This window comes from Lolium perenne, chromosome 4, assembly GCF_019359855.2.
Source record: "Lolium perenne isolate Kyuss_39 chromosome 4, Kyuss_2.0, whole genome shotgun sequence".
Classification (NCBI taxonomy): Eukaryota; Viridiplantae; Streptophyta; class Magnoliopsida; order Poales; family Poaceae; genus Lolium; species Lolium perenne.
This window is the reverse complement of record NC_067247.2, coordinates 278,199,545-278,216,357: the sequence shown is the minus strand read 5'-3', so window position 1 is coordinate 278,216,357 and position 16,813 is coordinate 278,199,545. Positions and strand designations below refer to the sequence as shown.

The 16,813-nt window shown below is 42.8% G+C and overlaps 2 protein-coding genes across 2 annotated transcripts; one reads left to right on the top strand and one right to left on the bottom strand.

Moving 5' to 3' along the window:
• The first annotated feature begins 5,679 nt into the window (after positions 1 to 5,679).
• LOC127295496 (uncharacterized) lies at positions 5,680 to 9,822 on the top strand. Its single transcript, XM_051325454.2, has 10 exons — positions 5,680 to 5,813; positions 6,355 to 6,501; positions 6,590 to 6,704; positions 8,298 to 8,395; positions 8,463 to 8,531; positions 8,640 to 8,755; positions 8,847 to 8,901; positions 8,989 to 9,109; positions 9,197 to 9,339; positions 9,442 to 9,822. The coding sequence occupies exons 2-10, from the start codon at positions 6,361 to 6,363 to the stop codon at positions 9,541 to 9,543; spliced, it is 960 nt and encodes a 319-aa protein (XP_051181414.1). The 5' UTR covers positions 5,680 to 5,813; positions 6,355 to 6,360; the 3' UTR covers positions 9,544 to 9,822.
• Positions 9,823 to 12,264: 2,442 nt separating this feature from the next.
• On the bottom strand, positions 12,265 to 13,626 carry LOC127295495 (late embryogenesis abundant protein 17-like). Its single transcript, XM_051325453.2, has 2 exons — positions 12,784 to 13,626; positions 12,265 to 12,692 (listed from the first exon to the last, which is right to left on the bottom strand). Exons 1-2 carry the CDS (start codon positions 13,521 to 13,523, stop codon positions 12,410 to 12,412), a joined length of 1,023 nt encoding a protein of 340 aa, XP_051181413.1. The 5' UTR covers positions 13,524 to 13,626; the 3' UTR covers positions 12,265 to 12,409.
• Positions 13,627 to 16,813: the final 3,187 nt, after the last annotated feature.

Genomic DNA, 16,813 nt, shown 5'->3' with positions numbered 1-16,813 from the left:
CAAGAAGTGCTTTCTTTATAGCCATTAAGATGGGCTCAGAAATTTTAATGATGCTCACATAAGGATGAGAATTGAAGCAAAGAGAGCATAAAAAAGCAAGTATGAAACAAATTTAAGCCTAACCCGCTTCCTATGAAAAGGAATCTTGTAGATAAACAAGTCATGTAAGCATAACACAACAAGCATAGAAAGGCAACACAAGCGCAACTTCAAGATTCTCAACATAAAGAGGGGAAACTTAATATTATTAAGATGCATATAACCATGTTTCCCTCTCTCATAATAACTTTCAGTAGCATCATGAACAAACTCAACAATATAACTATTACATGAAACATTCTTATCATGAGCTACATGCTTAAAAGTATCATTAATTTTTGCATAAGAAGAATTCTTCTCATTAATAGTAATTGGAGCAGGATTATTATCAAGAATTTGAACATGATAAACAAGTTACATACTAAGGGAATGATTTTTGGCAATCCCATCATAACTATTACAAGTTTCATAAGGATAATTATAACCTTTGTCATAGCATTCTTTATAATAATTGTCAAAGATTGGAGGCATAGTGTCATCATAAGAAATAGAATAGTTATCTTCCACAGTATGTCCATCCGTAACCTTACCATCATTGTTACTAGAAGGAGATGTATCAAGCATATAATTATCAGTAGCAAAAGGATTTTCAAACACCTCATCCCCAAGCTTAAAGCTTTCTATATCATTATGGGAAGAAGCATGGATAATACTAATACTATGGAAATTATTAACATCATCATTTTCAGAATTAGTTTCCTAGAGATTTTCAATATCAAAAGTAGTGTGCTCTTCTAAATCATGATCACTAATGTAGGTAAAGGGCATAGGAAGATCATTGTACTTAGATTCATTATCATAATAATCATTAGGAGCAACATACTTACGGTTACCTATCGTTATCTCATACACGCGGGGATATGTTGTTACCTCTTTCTTTTTATTTCCCCTCTTCTTCTTGTTCTTTTCCTTCTCCTCGTTCCCTTCTTTAGGAGGAAGAGGCTTGAAGGGAGGCTTCTCCACAGAACCTGATTTATTTCCAAAAACAATAGAAGAAACTTGGGAGGATCCCTCCTTTTCATTAATAAGTTTAAAACACACAGCGGTCCTATCATATTTTGGCAAAGTGGCATCTTCTAAACTATTCTGTATGTAAGTATTTGTATGGCAATTATTAATGCAATAAGAAAGACACCCATGCAGGACATCATCAATATCAAGATCACTCATATGTAACAAAGAGATTTTTCTTGATAACTCTTCACACCCCAAAAATAAAGTAAGTTCATCATGCTGATTAGGAAGGATTTCATCATCACAATACAAATTTGCAGCACTCATGGGGTTCGAATTATCATTGGTGGAGCATTGAAAATTAAAATGACCCACTCTATGGCAAAGTTCACAAATAAAAGGATAGAGGGCACAAACTTTTTCACCAAGATCATCTAGAGCCCTAGACCACTTTCTAGTTTTTTCATTCCTGTGATGTATACAATATTCATCTTCGATTTGATTAATTCCACAAGGTCTATGCATTCCACAAAAAATAACATGCTTATAGGAAATAGCATTCTCAGGAGTTTGAGCATGTTCATTGCAATCATTAACAACAATTCCATTTTCCATGCAAGTGTCTTTAAAAGGTTCATGATACTTATCAAAATTCTTCCTAGGCAATTCAAAATGAGAGGCAAAAGCTTTATAAAGATTTGCAACAACTTGAGAGTCAAGACCATAAGTAGCACTCATATTTCGAAATTTATCAGTATCCATAAAAGTTTCAATGCATTTATAATCATAATTTATACCTGATTCTTTACCTTTGTCGTTCTCCCAATCTTCAGTATTCTCCTGAATTCTTTCAAGAAGATCCCATCTAGCTTCAACCTCCTTGCTTGTGAAAGATCCCTCCAAACATGCATCTAGATAGTCCTTGTGATGTCCTGAAAGCCTTGCATAAAAATTATTAATAATAACATTACGGGGGAGCTCATGAATGGGACATTTGAGCATTAGTGACTTCAATCTCCCCCATGCTTGGGAAATACTCTCTCCATCACGAGGATAAAAGTTATAAATGTAATTTCTATCAATATGCACTTCATGAGGAGGATAAAATTTAGAATAAAAGAGAGGTACAATTTCCTCCTAACCAAGAGATCGACCATTATTCAGCAGTTTATACCAATCCGCCACTTTACCAGACAGCGACATAGAGAATAGTTTCTACCTCACTTCATCCATAGAGATATCTGCACACTTGAATAACCCGCATAATTCATGCAAAAACAGTAAATGATCTCCAGGATGGATAGTTCCATCCCCTTCATAGCGGTTATCCATAACACGTTCAATAATTTTCATGGGTATCTTGAAAGGAATACTTTCAGTAGGTGGATTTAAAATATCACAAGCATCATTAGAGTTATCGCATATGGGAGATAAAGTATTATCAGAGCAAATTTTCTCCCCTAAAGATGGCAAGCTAAAAAGATCATAAAAACTAGCTTCCCCAAGCTTAGACTTCTCCATAGCATTAGTAGTAATTGCGTTCATACTAATAACATTGCTACTAGCATGCAAATAAGGTTCCATAGGTTTTTAAATTTTCGCATCACACAATTCATGTCTTAACTTAGGAAATAAATTAAAAAGCTCACTGTTGTTTTCCATTATGCCTAACTAGTGAAAAATAAAAACAAGAAACAAAAAGATGCAATCGCAGGATCTAAAGGAAATAGCTTCGAGCACTCACACACCGGCAACAATGCTAGGAAATAGCTTAGTAGTCAGAGATGTGAATACCTTTTACCTTACCTCCCCGGCAACGGCGCCAGAAAATAGCTTGATGTCTACGCACGCTTCTATTCCTGTAGACAGTGTTGGGCCTCCAAGAGCAGAGGTTTGTAGAACAGCAGCAAGTTTCCCTTAAGTGAATCACCCAAGGTTTATCGAACTCAGGGAGGTAGAGGTCAAAGATATCCCTCTCAAGCAACCCTGCAATTACGATACAAGAAGTCTCTTGTGTCCCCAACACACCTAATACACTTGTCAGATGTATAGGTGCACTAGTTCGGCGAAGAGATAGTGAAATACAAGTAATATGGATGAGTATGAGTGGTAATAACAATCTGAAATAAATATGGCAGCAAGCAAACATGTAACATAACAGTAAATAAACGGTGATTCGATATTTGGAAACAAGGCCTGGGGATCATACTTTCACTAGTGGACACTCTCAACATTGCAATCATAATTGAATATAAATATAAGCACTTCATCATACTACTCTCTTATTGGATAGAGAACTCAAATTCATTGGGCAAGTGTGCAAAAGCACACCTCAAAGGCGTATTCCCAAGTACTAATAAACACCCCACACCGTTACCGTGAGCATTCATAGGAGGTACTAACACACCACAATTCATAAGGGAGTTACACACGGCGCACACACTGTCACCATTACACCGAGGTCACAGTAACCCCAAAGTTCACATAATTAAGCACTTGAATAGCATATGACATCTAGATTACAAAGCTCATCATATGGATCTCAATCATGTAAGGCAACTCATGAGATCATTGTATTGAAGTACATGGGAGAGAGATGAACCACATAGCTACCGGTAGAGCCCTCAGCCTCGGGGGAGAACTAATCCCTCCTCATCATAGGAGACAACAACGGCGATGAAGATGGCGGTGGTGTCGATGGAGATGACTCCGGGGGCAATTCCCCGTCCCGGCAGGGTGCCGAAACAGAGACTTCTGTCCCCCGAAACGGAGTTTCGCGATGGCGGCGGCGTCCCTGGAGTCTTTCTGGAGTTTCTTCAATCCGTCGCGTTTTTAGGTCACGAGGGACTTTATAAGCGAAGAGGCGGAGTCGGAAGAGTCCCGAGGGGCCCACCCCATAGGGTGGGGCGGCCACCCCTCTGGCCGCGCCGGCCTATGGTGTGGAGGCCCTGGGCCTCCCCTGGCTTGCCCTTCTGGCTCCGTGAGTCTTCCGGCGAAATAGAATTTCTGTGATTTTTCGGAGCACTTTGGTTTTTGGGCCTTTTCTGCAATAAACAGACATAATAAACATAAATTGGCACTGTTGTATCTTGTTAATAGGTTAGTCCAATAAATGCCATAATATGACATAAAGTGCATATAAAACATGTGAGTATTGTCATAAAACTAGCATGGAACATAAGAAATTATAGATACGTTTGAGACGTATCAATCATCTCCCGGAGGACTCTTCATCACCATGATCGCCTCCGGACTGATGTGTGAGTAGTTCATCCTTGGACTATGGGCCCATAGCAGTAGCTAGATGGTTGTCTTCTCCTCATTGTGCTATCATGTTAGATCTTGTGAGTTGCCTATCATGATCAAGATCGTCTATTTGTAATGCTACATGTTGTGTTTGTTGGGATCCGATAAATATGGAATACTATGTCAAGTTGATTATCAATCTATCATATGTGTTGTTTATGATCTTGCATGCTCTCTGTTGCTAGTAGAGGCTCTGACCAAGTTGATACTTGTGACTCCAAGAGGGAGTATTTATGCTCGATAGTGGGTTCATGCCTCCATTGAATCTGGGACAATAACAGAAAGTTCTAAGGTTGTGGATATGCTGTTGCCACTAGGGATAAAACATCGATGCTTTGTCTAAGGATATTTGTGTTGATTACATTACGCACCATACTTAATGCAATTGTCTGTTGTTTGCAACTTAATACTGGAAGGGGTGCGGATGCTAACCCGAATGTGGACTTTTTAGCCATAGATGCATACTGGATAGCGGTCTATGTACTTTGTTGTAATGCCCTAAGTAAATCTCATATTACTCATCATGATATGTATGTGCATTGTTATGCCCTCTCTATTTGTCAATTGCCCAACTGTAATTTGTTCACCCAACATGCTATTTATCTTATTGGAGAGACACCACTAGTGAACTGTGGACCCCGGTCCATTCTTTTACATCTGAATACAATCTACTGCAATCATTGTTCTCTACTGTTCTTCGCAAACAAACATCATTTTCCACACCATACATTTAATCCTTTGTTTACAGCAAGCCGGTGAGATTGACAACCTCACTGTTACGTTGGAGCAAAGTATTTTGATTGTGTTGTGCAGATTCCACGTTGGCGTCGGAATCCCTGGTGTTGCGCCGCACTACACTCCGTCACCAACAAACTTCACGTGGCCTTTGACTCCTACTGGTTCGATAACCTTGGTTTCTTACTGAGAAAAAACTTGCTGCTGTACGCATCACACCTTCCTCTTGGGGTTCCCAATAGACGTGTGCTTCACACGTTATCGCACTGTGGCGGCAAGGATCTTATTAATTTAAGGCAGAGCTACGACCTTGTGTTTAAAAACAAAACATATTTAGGCTGAGTGGGTAGGTTGCTGAGTACGTCAAGAAACTAGCCTAGAGAGGTTCAGCTCCTTTCAAGCGGCAAGTCTGAGCCCATCCGGCCCAAAATCATGGGGAGCCGTGTCGTGTCTTCTAAAAAGATAAAAATAAAAGAGAAGGTCGCCGAGTCATAGCTTTGGATCGAAGGTTCCTTCTTCTCCAGCTGCCCGCCCGCACTCGCTCTTCCAAGTCTTTAACCCCCCTTCCCTCCTCCCCTGCTCGTCAAAGCTTCCTACCCAGAATCAATCCCTCCTCCAAAGTCTCCCCCAACTCAAGGCATCCTTCTTCCTTCCCTAATTTCGCCCTCTTCCCAATCGCCGGATCCCGGAACGCCTCCGAAACCAACCAGGACCCCTCGGTATGCGAGCTCGATTTTTTTCCCCATCTTGCTAATTTCTTCCAGTTGTAAATCAGGCGGAAGTTAGGCACATGGTTTGGTGCGTTTTGTAAGACCGCCAATTGGCTAGGTTTTGAAGTTAGAGGGGCGAACCTGTCGGGGTAGCTGCATTACCGGAGGGTGGAGTACTGGAGTTTGGTAGCGGTGATTGATAGGGCTCTGTTTGGGGGTAATCGAGGTAGCTCGTTGTGGTCCCAATCTTGCTGATCAAATCTCGTAGGATTCTGAATATGTCGATGGCGTTTTAGGGGATGACGGTTTTCTTTACACTGAGGGGGAGTATCTTTTTTCTTTAACTTAAGAACCTGCATTTTAGGCTATACTCTCGTGAGATTATAACAATTGGTGACTGACAAATTAATAATCCAATCGTACAAGTGAACTGTTGCAGATGGTTACTTGGATGTGCTGTACACTCTGTGTTCTTGCGTTACTCACTGCTAAGATGTTGATTTTATTCCGTCCTTTTGTTGGTGTTCTGACTCTTCCTTTGATATACCAGTACTTCATGGCAACGGGCAATCTGAGGCGGAGGCTCCACCACGCGGACGTTGATGGAAGGAAGAATGAACACGTAGACATAACCGATGTAGATTCCCTCGACGAACCTCTATTAGGGAGGTCTAGCTATGACAATCGCGGATCGGAGGTTAATATTTTCTTAACATAATTTCTTCGGTATTATTACAACCTATTTGGTGAATGCAGAGTATTGACGATTTTCTTACCTTTTGCAGGTGTATAACCCCAGAAGGCAAGACCTGTGGGATGATGATGATGATAGGAAAAAGGAACTACTGCACTGGTCATTCCTTTTCTCAAATTTGATTGCGCAGTGGGCACAGTGGTTAGGTATTCTTCACATTACCCACCAGATTCATGTACTATATTTTTTCTGCAATGCTTGACAGTAATGAACTGTTAGTGTACTTTAGTTTTATGATTCTCTAGCACTTACATATTAATCCTCATTGCCAAATATTGATTCAGTTAGTAGTTTGTGTAAACAGTTAGTCAGTTACCTGTTGACACCCATTCACTAGTGACATTCTTGGTAGATATGATATATTTCCTGTGTATGCACTGCTGGCTCATACAACCTCACACTCCTGAGTTTAGAATAACCAATGCACATTGGTTTGTTCTGCTTTTGTGTTTACAAAATCCACGACCTACCTCATTGCTCCTATAGCAACTAAGTAAAGATATGATGTAAGAAGCTGCTCTTAGTGCTATGATAGTCATCCTACTATTTCTTACTAGCAAATATGCCCGTGCTTTGCTGTGGGCTGATTTTTGTAGAAACATTTTTTAGACCATTTAGAATTTAGTGTGAGTTCAGTCTTCATTTGATTCAGTTTCTCATTTAGAATTATCGACGGTAGCTCCTTATTACACTTATCTGTTAATGTAATACTAAATTTTTTCATTATGCCCTTAGAACGTTTTCATCCATTATTTTCGCTTCTCAAGTTCATGTAAATTTGTGTGGCTTAAGCATCTTTTGTAAATTTATTAAGTTCCATTTTTGCAATGTATTTTGCATCGAACAAAATATTGTTTCCTAAATCAACTTCATCTCCTTCCTAAATCAACTTTTATATCTCCTTCCCCGTGTTTTGCATCGAACAAAATATTGTTTCCTATATCAACTTTACCCCACTCTCATTCTCCCTGAGATTTCTCTTCAAAAGCAAAAGATAACAACATCAACCGCCTTTCTTCCTCACTCAAGTCCTCTCCAAAATCGCCACCAACAGGGGCATCTGTCCCCATGACCTTGTGCACTGACTGCACTCCTGTGTGCGCGGTGACCAGTCCGCCCAGGGTCCATCCCCCTCCGCTCCGCCTCACCTCGCGGCATGCCCGCCTCTCTCCCTGACCAAGCCGATGGCCGCCATCTCACCAGCTGCAGGCTGCAGCCCCAGCCACATGTGGTGGATCTAGAAGAATCTGAACCACCTCCTTGCATAGGAAGAAGCTGCACTACGGTAGCGGTACCACCGTACCAACATGCATGGGGGAGGGACAAAGCTTAACGAACTACGGGTTGAGTTTCGAATTTCTGAGGGGCTAAACTGAAAAAATCCACCATTTTGGATGAACGATGTACACCTATGAACCGGCGGGTTTCAATTTAATAATAAAGGTTGTCATCATTTTAAGAAATCCGAACTAGCAAAGTAGTAAATTTGACTAGGCAGAAGAGTTATCAAAACGAGAAGTAATCTTTCTATTTTTTGGAAGGCCATGACATATCCATGGCTGTATTAATTAAGTCATTTATACAATAATTTGATGTAGTAATGATCTATCTTGAAGTCCATCTTGATCTTTAGTTTCAGGCAAATTCCTAGTTGATATTTATGTAATTTCTTCCTACACATAATTTTAATTCTTTGTTAATACTCATATTCAACACTTTTATGCTATTTTTATTTGCAGCAAATATTATTGCAAGCTCCGGGTCAATGTTTGGCAGATTGTTTCCCTTTACTTCAGATAATGAAAACGGCAATCCAGTATATCTTACTCCTTTGCAGGTAAATCTAGAAGAAAGTTATAAATATGCAGTAAGAATTGTTTAAGTTCTAAACCTTTATTTTACAGGAAGAAAGATTGGATAATTTAAGACGCAGATTACAAATATCTTTTGATGGCTCCCGTATTGAGCATCAAGTAAGTAAACCTGTTTGGATAACTCAAATGGTTCCTTCTGTTTATGAGAAAATACACAAGCCATGCCCTCATACAAGCAAAGCAACTAATCTGTATTTTTCTTACTAGGATGCCTTGAGACAACTTTGGAAGTTAGCTTACCCGAGTCGCGAGATTCCTCCCCTAAAATCAGAACTATGGAAGGAGATGGGTTGGCAAGGCACTGACCCATCAACAGATTTCAGGTCTTTTATGAATAATCTTGAATACCACTGTACTGGTCTGGTGTAGTGTCTTCAATTAATAAAGCATCTAACACAGATAGTTTCCATGCAGAGGTGGTGGATACATATCGTTGGAGAACCTCATATTTTTCGCTAGGAACTACCCTGTAAATACCACTCTAGAGTTCAAAATTGTTAGTCAATACTTGAGTTTTCTGCCTTTATATTAAATCGTCCCGTCTGTTCCATCTCAGGGTTCCTTTCAGATGCTTCTGAACAAAGTACAAGGGCAGAGATCCGATTGGGAGTACCCATTTGCAGTTGCCGGTATCAATATTTCGTTCATGCTGATCCAGATGTTGGATCTACAGTCAAGTAATACTCCATGTCCCCTGAACGTGTATTTACACTGTAACTGTATTGTTCCTAACTCCTGTTCTTTGTGCTCCGCAATTTGTGCAGCCGTTCCGTCTTCAAAGCCAGGCATTCGTTTTGTGGCACTGCTTGAACAAGATGAGAATGCGTTTGATCACCTGTACTGTGTAGCCTTCCGGATGCTTGATGCCCAGTGGCTTGTGAAACGGGCTTCATATATGGAGTTCAATGTAAGCTTTTTGGCAAGGCACCTTGTGAGCTAATCCTGCTTTTCATTTACCTTTAATTTTTTAATTAGCTTCATTACTGTTTACTTGCTTTGATTGCACCAGGAGGTGATGAAATCCACGAAAACTCAGTTGGAGCGTGAGCTGGTTTTAGAGGATGTACTGGCGGTGAAGGACCTGCCGTCTTACACAATGCTGGACAAGTGATATTTGACCTGTTGCATTTGGTCACTAGGACATACATCTGACTATGCTGGTGGCAGCCGGATGGGTCGTTTCAGACTGAAGGGTTACTTGATGTGCTAATGCTTTGCCGGTGATAAATTGTGTATTGTCCCTTTGTTCTGGCTATCTTGTCTGCCCATTATTTTAACTTACCGAGAGGGAAATTTCAAGCGTTGTACATGTATATATGTAGACATGTGGTGCATCAGTTTATGCAGCTTTCAGATTCACCACCAAGAAAATAAAGTAACATATTTGCCATCTTCTGGTTATGTGCCTGAGGGTTTCTGTGAAAATGAACTTGTTGAGTTCCTAGTGTGTAGTCTGCGGCGGAGATTTTCATAGGTTCTGCTGAAATGCTCCTGTAATCTGGTTCATCTATAGACCGCATGAACTTGTGAACTCACTCGGTTTAAGTACTAAGTCAGGTCATTTACACGAAGTCATGAATTCCATTGAACATTTTAATTGACAAAAACTTCATTTAGATTGGTCCCCTTTTGAGGATGATGGGCTGACGGCACGGTTGGCAACGGGACAGACGGGAGACGAACCGCTTTTGGATACACACGACAGCCGGCACCACGGGGAAGATCCAGCTGAACAGAGTCTAGTTCTGAACATAGATAAGGTTGCGAGAAAAGAGACTCATAAGCGGCCCGACTAACATTTTAGCTCTAAAAGTAGGGTAATAAAAGGTTTAGCTAATGGAGAAATTGACTTTTTCAGGGCCAACAAGTGTAAATCATGTCAAACCTAGACCGATCAATATCCAACCGACCAGATTTGAGCTCCTCTTAGAATTTTTTTGGTGCGAAATTCAAGAAAATGAGATTCGAATGAAAAAAATAAATTTAGGGCATGCCTCGGGCTTAAGAGACCGAATCCTTTCTCCGAGTCCATTCCATTGATTGCAAAGAGAATCCTTCATCGAAGCAGGATTTTCTCTCCAGAATCTTTAAATCTCTTTGTTACTGACATACTTCCTTCAACACAATTTCACCACTTAATTTCTTTACTTAGTTGTGCAACCTGGATTTTTAGATAGTGGTTGATTGCCCTGGACTGGTAATAAGTGCACTGGACTTAATTTCTTTACGGAGTTGTGCAACCTAGGTTTTCAGATAGTGATACTACCTTCTCCTTGCCATCCTCTTTTTATTGCGATTGGGCTTGAAAATGAATGAGACAATTAAATATAAGTTTTTTATAGCTTGAAAAAGAATGATACAAGTATAAGTTTTCTTTTATAGCTTGATTAAAAAACAACGAAAGAATAAGCTGGTCTTGAACCCACAGCTTGATTAACCTTGATAGCTCCAAAACATATAGTTATGTACCACAATTATGTTATATGTTAAAAGGTGATAATTAATTATTTTAGAGTGGATTTTACTTTTTACCCTCTAGTGATTGAAAATCCGCATAGATTATCCTTTTAGATTTTTGAATATCTAAAACCCTTGTTTTCTAATGCGTGTCTATTTAGTAAGGTGTGAGATGATGACTGAAATTTAAAATATCAAAACGAGGACGACGAATGGAATGTATTGATGAGAGAAGACTAGAGTTAATCAGCTGATGCTCTCCAATCTTAACATATTTTGTCACGCCAAAGGTAAGTAAAATCGTGTTCAAAGCCTAATTTGATCCAATCTTTACATAATTTTTCCTTCCTTGATCCATATTTTTTGTCAGCTAAAATCATGCTTGAAGGCTTCCTTGATAGGTGTTCACAGCCTTATTTGATATGTTATTTTGGTAGAACTTTTAATAAATGGGGTCACAAACACAAAACTATAGGATAAAAATAAATTTTCTCATTACTTTATATGATGTGGATTATTGGATTTAGTTCTTCAGGATAGGTAGAAATCAGGCGTCTGATTTTTATTATGTCTCAGTTTACTCCATCATTGAATTTATCTCGTGATTCGTGATTTTTATTACGTCTTAGTTAACATCATAGCGTGATTTTTCCTACGTCCTAGTTAACACCATAGCCATTGAATTAACCTCGTGATTCGTGCCAATATGATAGTTACGTGTGGGTTTCTCTAGTTGTAGATGAAACCGAGATTTTTCTAGTTGGAAGTAGGTTGTAGTTTTCTAGTTGCAAGTGAAATGCAACCAAGATGTTTTCCGAGTGATTCTGCATTTTCTTCAAGATATATGATATATGCTCCGTTGAATTTGCTTTAAAATCCTGTTGGCCTATAAGTTGCAACTTAACTGAGATTTTGATGATTTCAGATGCCTGAGAAGTCTCTTGACATCCCTTAGTTCTTCTACTCTCGATGGAGTTGAATTAAGCAAATCCGAAAGCTCAATTTCTTTTATATCTTGTGGATGGGATTTTTCACTTTTGAGAAACCAGCTCCAAATCATTACAAATTAAGTAAGTATAAACCGAAATTTATAGTTCAATCCTTGACTCAGATGCAGTCCGAGCTTCGGACAATTTTTCTGGGTATAAGCTGACCTGAGTTTGTCTGGCGCGCTCGAAACTTGACTATTTTGCAACTCTAGACACAGTTAAGCAAGATATATACGGACACCACCGCCATGACACCAAAGGTTCTAAAGCAAAGTAGTAGTAGAGCATTAGCATTTACCAGATGCACGTACAAGATATACAGTACGTGTGGCAGAACAGCAGAACGAAAGATACACAAAGTTGGGAAATAAAAGTTGGAAAATAAAAGGCTCTACTGCGCTACCACTACTAGTATTAGTTTATTTTTCTTCTGCTGTCCATGCATGGACTGACGGCATATGCATGGCAGGAGGGCACGATACGTGTCTACGTGCGCCACGACGCCCCTGCCACGCCGGCCGGCCACGCCGCTCACATCTTGCCCTTGCGGTGGGCGCAGGACGAGCCGGCGCACCCCTCCACGCACTTCTCCACCGCGCGCTCCCTGGCCAGCCGGTCCTTCTCCTCGAAGTAGACGGACGCCGCCTTCTCCGCCGCGCGCTCCTTCACCGCGCGGTCGTCCTCGCTGCCCAGCCGGACGGCGTGGCCTGCTCCCTCGTGCGGCTGCGCTCCCGAGCTCAGCGTCAGCTTCTCCTTGATCGCGCCCGTCATGTTGCCCAGCGCCCCGAACAGGCCAGTTCCCTGCTGCTGACCCCTGCAAACGTTACAACAAAATGCATGTGTAAAGATGATTGTCGAACACCTGAACTGAATTCGCAAGATCAAATGAGTCGACAGTGGCATACCTATCGAAATCGTGGGCGCCGGCCGTCTCCCTGGCCTTGTCGGCGGCGGTCTGCGAGGTCGCCATGGTCCTCTCCTTGGCCTCCTGGGCGGTCCCCTTGGTGGCATCCGCATACTCGCTGGTCTTCTGCTTGGTCGTATCCGTTGCCTGCCTCGCCTTCTGGGCGGTGGCGTCCTTCATCTCCTGCGCCTTCTGCGCGGTGGTGTCCTTGGCCTCCTGCGTCTTCCCGGCCAGCGCGTCCTTGTACTCCCCGAGCTTGTTCTTGGTCGCCTCGGCGGTCTCGCTCGTCTTCTGCGCAACCGTGTCCTTGGCCTCCGTCGCCTTCTCGGCGGTGTAGTCCTTGTACTCGCCCAGCTTGTTCTTGGTCGCCTCCGCCGTCTCGCTCGTCTTCCGCGCGAGGCTGTCGTTGGTCTCCCTGGCCTTCTCGCCGGTGTAGTCCGCCGCCTGGTACGTCTTCTCCGCAGTGGTGTCCTTGGCGGCGCCGAACGTGCGGCCCACCGCGCTCGCGATGGACCCCAGGATGCCGCCCCCGCCGGCGCCGGCACCGTGAGTGTTGTCGGCGTGGGCACCGACGCCGTGCTCCCGGTCCGCGCGGGCGCGCGCGATCTCGTCCGCGGCGCGCCGGGCGTCCTGCTCCGCCTGCATCACGCGCTCGTCCCGGGACCGAGCGATCTCCTCCGCCGCGCTCCTCGCGGCCGCCTCCGCAAGCGCCTCCCGCTTGTCCGCCTGCCTGGACGACATCGTCGCTGTGGATGTGGTTGAACTTCTCTAGAACTCGTGCTAGTGCTTCAGTCAGTGTTCGCTGTGTTTGCAGTATGCAAGTGAGTGACTGAGCTAGCGTTTCTGCGAGTGAAGTATATACTCCGGCGAGCGTAATGTGAGGGCGCCACGTACGTCTGGGAGATGGACGCGTGTGCCTCGTATTCCGAAACAGGTCTCCGTGACGCATGCATGAAGCGGACACGTGCCACCCTAGCGGCGACGCCGTTGGCTCGAGCTGCTTCCATGGGCTTCTACAGTTGTCTTGTGGATGTACGGGGACGCATAATGCCATGGTGACTTGGGCGTTTGGATAGGGTTATGGCCGGCAGGGACGCCGGGAATTAAGGCCCAGATGATGTATGCGTCTCGCAAGCCTTAAACTTGCTACAAATGTGCACAATATGGCCCATTAACACATGTGATTTTTTCTTTTATAAATTTCAGAATTTAATTTTAATTATAATATATACAAATTAGTGAAACCTACATTTAAAACGTCTTTGTAATACAATGTTGATAAAAAAACATGTGTGTTTAAATTTTTGTTCATATAGTTGGCACACATGTTCATCTATATAAAATGGTCACACATATACATACAAAATAATGTTTATGAATTTCTAAATTAATATGCATATATGCACAAAAATATATTCATAATCCAGAAAATGTTCATATACGTAAAACAATATGTTCATGTACTTCGGAAAAGAGTTCACGTTTTAAAAGCAAAAAAATAAAAAACAAGAGGATATTAAAAATAAAAATTATATACAAAGGTAAATAAAAATAAATGAAAGATAACTAGAATAAGTAGACAATATAAAGAGTGAAAAAGATAAAAACATGTTAAAACGATGAAAGAAAACAAAACGAAAAAGGTAAATGACCTTGTCAGGCTTGTCCACCGCACATCGATCAAATGTGAGCATTTCGTGTAAGGCAGATGTAACATGGCTCAAATAGAATTTGACGTGGCCTAAACGCTGGAGTTTTACTTCTTCATTGCTATTTTGCCTTTAAATAGTATATCTCCATCTATCGTACGCTGCGTTCAGCTCAGTTTTTTGTCCATGTTTCTTGGTTCCCCTTATCGCTGCTAGCCTCTCGAGCAACCTATAGAGGGAAACCACCGAACAATGTTCAATGTACAATCAAGTTAAAAATATTTACCATACAATATTATGTTAATTTAGTAAGTTTCATAATTAGCGGCAACGCGCCGAAGGGAGAGGGCCCATCCTGGTACCGATCGTGGTCGATGTGGTCTATACCAGAGGGATTGTGGTGTTGATCCATTGTTCGATGGCCTCTGATCATGTGGATTGTCATCTAGGGCTTCTACATGTCTGGAGTCGGTGGCACTAACAATGTTGAACTATGTTCTGGTGAGAGGTTATCCCAAATTTGAATTTATGCTCCCGGTCTTCTTCACTAATACGACAACGAATCTGTTGGCGTCAGAAACCCACCGGCGAGTAGCGACGGGCAACACGTAGAGCCGGGAACAACTCAGAGCTGCGGCTGGCCCTGGTCCCTCGAGCGACGGCCCGCAAAGCCTCTGGTACGCACGTCCCGATGCTGGTGCAAGGGCGTGCCACCTGATCTATACCTGATCAGGAAGGTGATGGATTTGCTTCGCTTAGTTTCCTGCATGGCATACACGTAAACATTAAATACGAGCCTCGATGGCTCTCAGGTTGTCCTGTCCACCCATGGTTCGTATGAGGTCTACGATCACATGGTGGTCCTGCTTGATTGATATATAGCTAAAACGACCTACGCCGATTTAGGGTTTTCACCGCATATTCGGAACATCCTACTCGTGATTGAGCCTGGCAGCCACGTACGGTGATAATAAACCAACCCTAGATAAGGCCTAAAAACCAACATGAAGTTGATCCCCGGAACATCTTATCTAGGGCTAGCAAACTACACCCTACGTGCTACTGGATCCTTCAACCCGTTTGCAAGGCCTAACTATGCAGATATTAAACTAATCCTTGAAGAACAAGAAGCAATCATAACAGATCGGATCTACTAAATAATGGTCAAGCAAGGTGCCGCCCTTAGGTGTAAGGGCGGCTAGACGTCTAAGGGTTGCATGGACAAAAGCATGTTACACGACGAAACGATGCTAACCCTAACACATCTATGATAACTACGTTGCTCGCCATCAACAAGGCTTCAGCACGAGCAACGCATGAACAACGAATAAACGTGTACTGCCTAGATCGCAAGATGCGATCTAGGCAGCATGATGCTTACCCGGAAGAAACCCTCGAAACAAAGGGGTTGGCGATGCGCCTAGATTGGTTTGTGATGAACGTGATTGTTATTTTTCTCGATAACCCTAGATACATATTTATAGTCCGTAGACTTTCTATCGTGGGAATAATCCCAACCGTGCACGAGCCAAACTCTAACTAACCGACACGTATCCTACTATATTTACAGATACAAGGGCAAACTGCCCAAACTTCGTGTACAAGGCCGGTTCACGTATTTCTTCCATGTATATTCTTCAAGCCCAATCTTGATCACGGCCCACCTCTGATCCGATCAAATTCTGGTGATAACACATGCCCCCCTGGTTTTGGAATTGATAATTCCAAAATCACTCTGCTTTTTCTTCCTCGGGTCATGTCGTGGCAGAGCAGAACCGTCGCAGTATTCCTCATCATGATGCCTTGCCTTCTCAACTTCTCTGCAAGATTTGATAGCCTTAGCACCACTTCCTCGGAAACTGTAATGACATTAATTTTCCACTATGCTCCCCTTATTTAACTGTGCCGAACGATTCGCCTCTTCATCCCCTTGCTCCGTTCTAGCCATCGGCACCAAAAAATCCTCTTTCCCTGTAGCAATGTCTTCCTCTTCCTCCGTCTCATCAGGCCTCTCGTTCCAATCTTCTTCCTCGAGTGAGCCAGAGTGGGACTTCGACTTCGTGCCAGATGGCCCACCTGAGGCCCTCGTTGGGTCAGATGGTGACTTGCCCCTGACTGATGGGGACGACGACCTCCAGTTCCTCATCGAAGGGGAGCTGGAGAGCGAGAGCGAGGACGACCTCCACTCCTGGGCGAACCCCACCTCCTCCGACAAGGAGGAAGAAGATGAAGAAGAGGAGGAAGAGGAGGAACAGGAGGAAGAAGAGGAGGATGATTCCTCCTCCTCCGCTGGATATCCGCCGGCGAAGCGCTTCCGCGCTTGGGCGGACAGCGAAGACGATGATGATGACGAGGAGGAGGAAGCTCCGGCCGAGGGCTGGG

Coding starts and splice junctions, on each gene's coding strand:
- LOC127295496 (XM_051325454.2), top strand. CDS start 6,361: ATGGCAACGGGCAATCTGAGGCGGAGGCTCCACCACGCGGACGTTGAT. Junction 6,705..8,297: donor GCAGTGGGCACAGTGGTTAG/GTATTCTTCACA, acceptor TTTTATTTGCAG/CAAATATTATTGCAAGCTCC. Junction 8,902..8,988: donor TTTTCGCTAGGAACTACCCT/GTAAATACCACT, acceptor GTTCCATCTCAG/GGTTCCTTTCAGATGCTTCT.
- LOC127295495 (XM_051325453.2), bottom strand. CDS start 13,523: ATGTCGTCCAGGCAGGCGGACAAGCGGGAGGCGCTTGCGGAGGCGGCC. Junction 12,693..12,783: donor GGCGCCCACGATTTCGATAG/GTATGCCACTGT, acceptor TAACGTTTGCAG/GGGTCAGCAGCAGGGAACTG.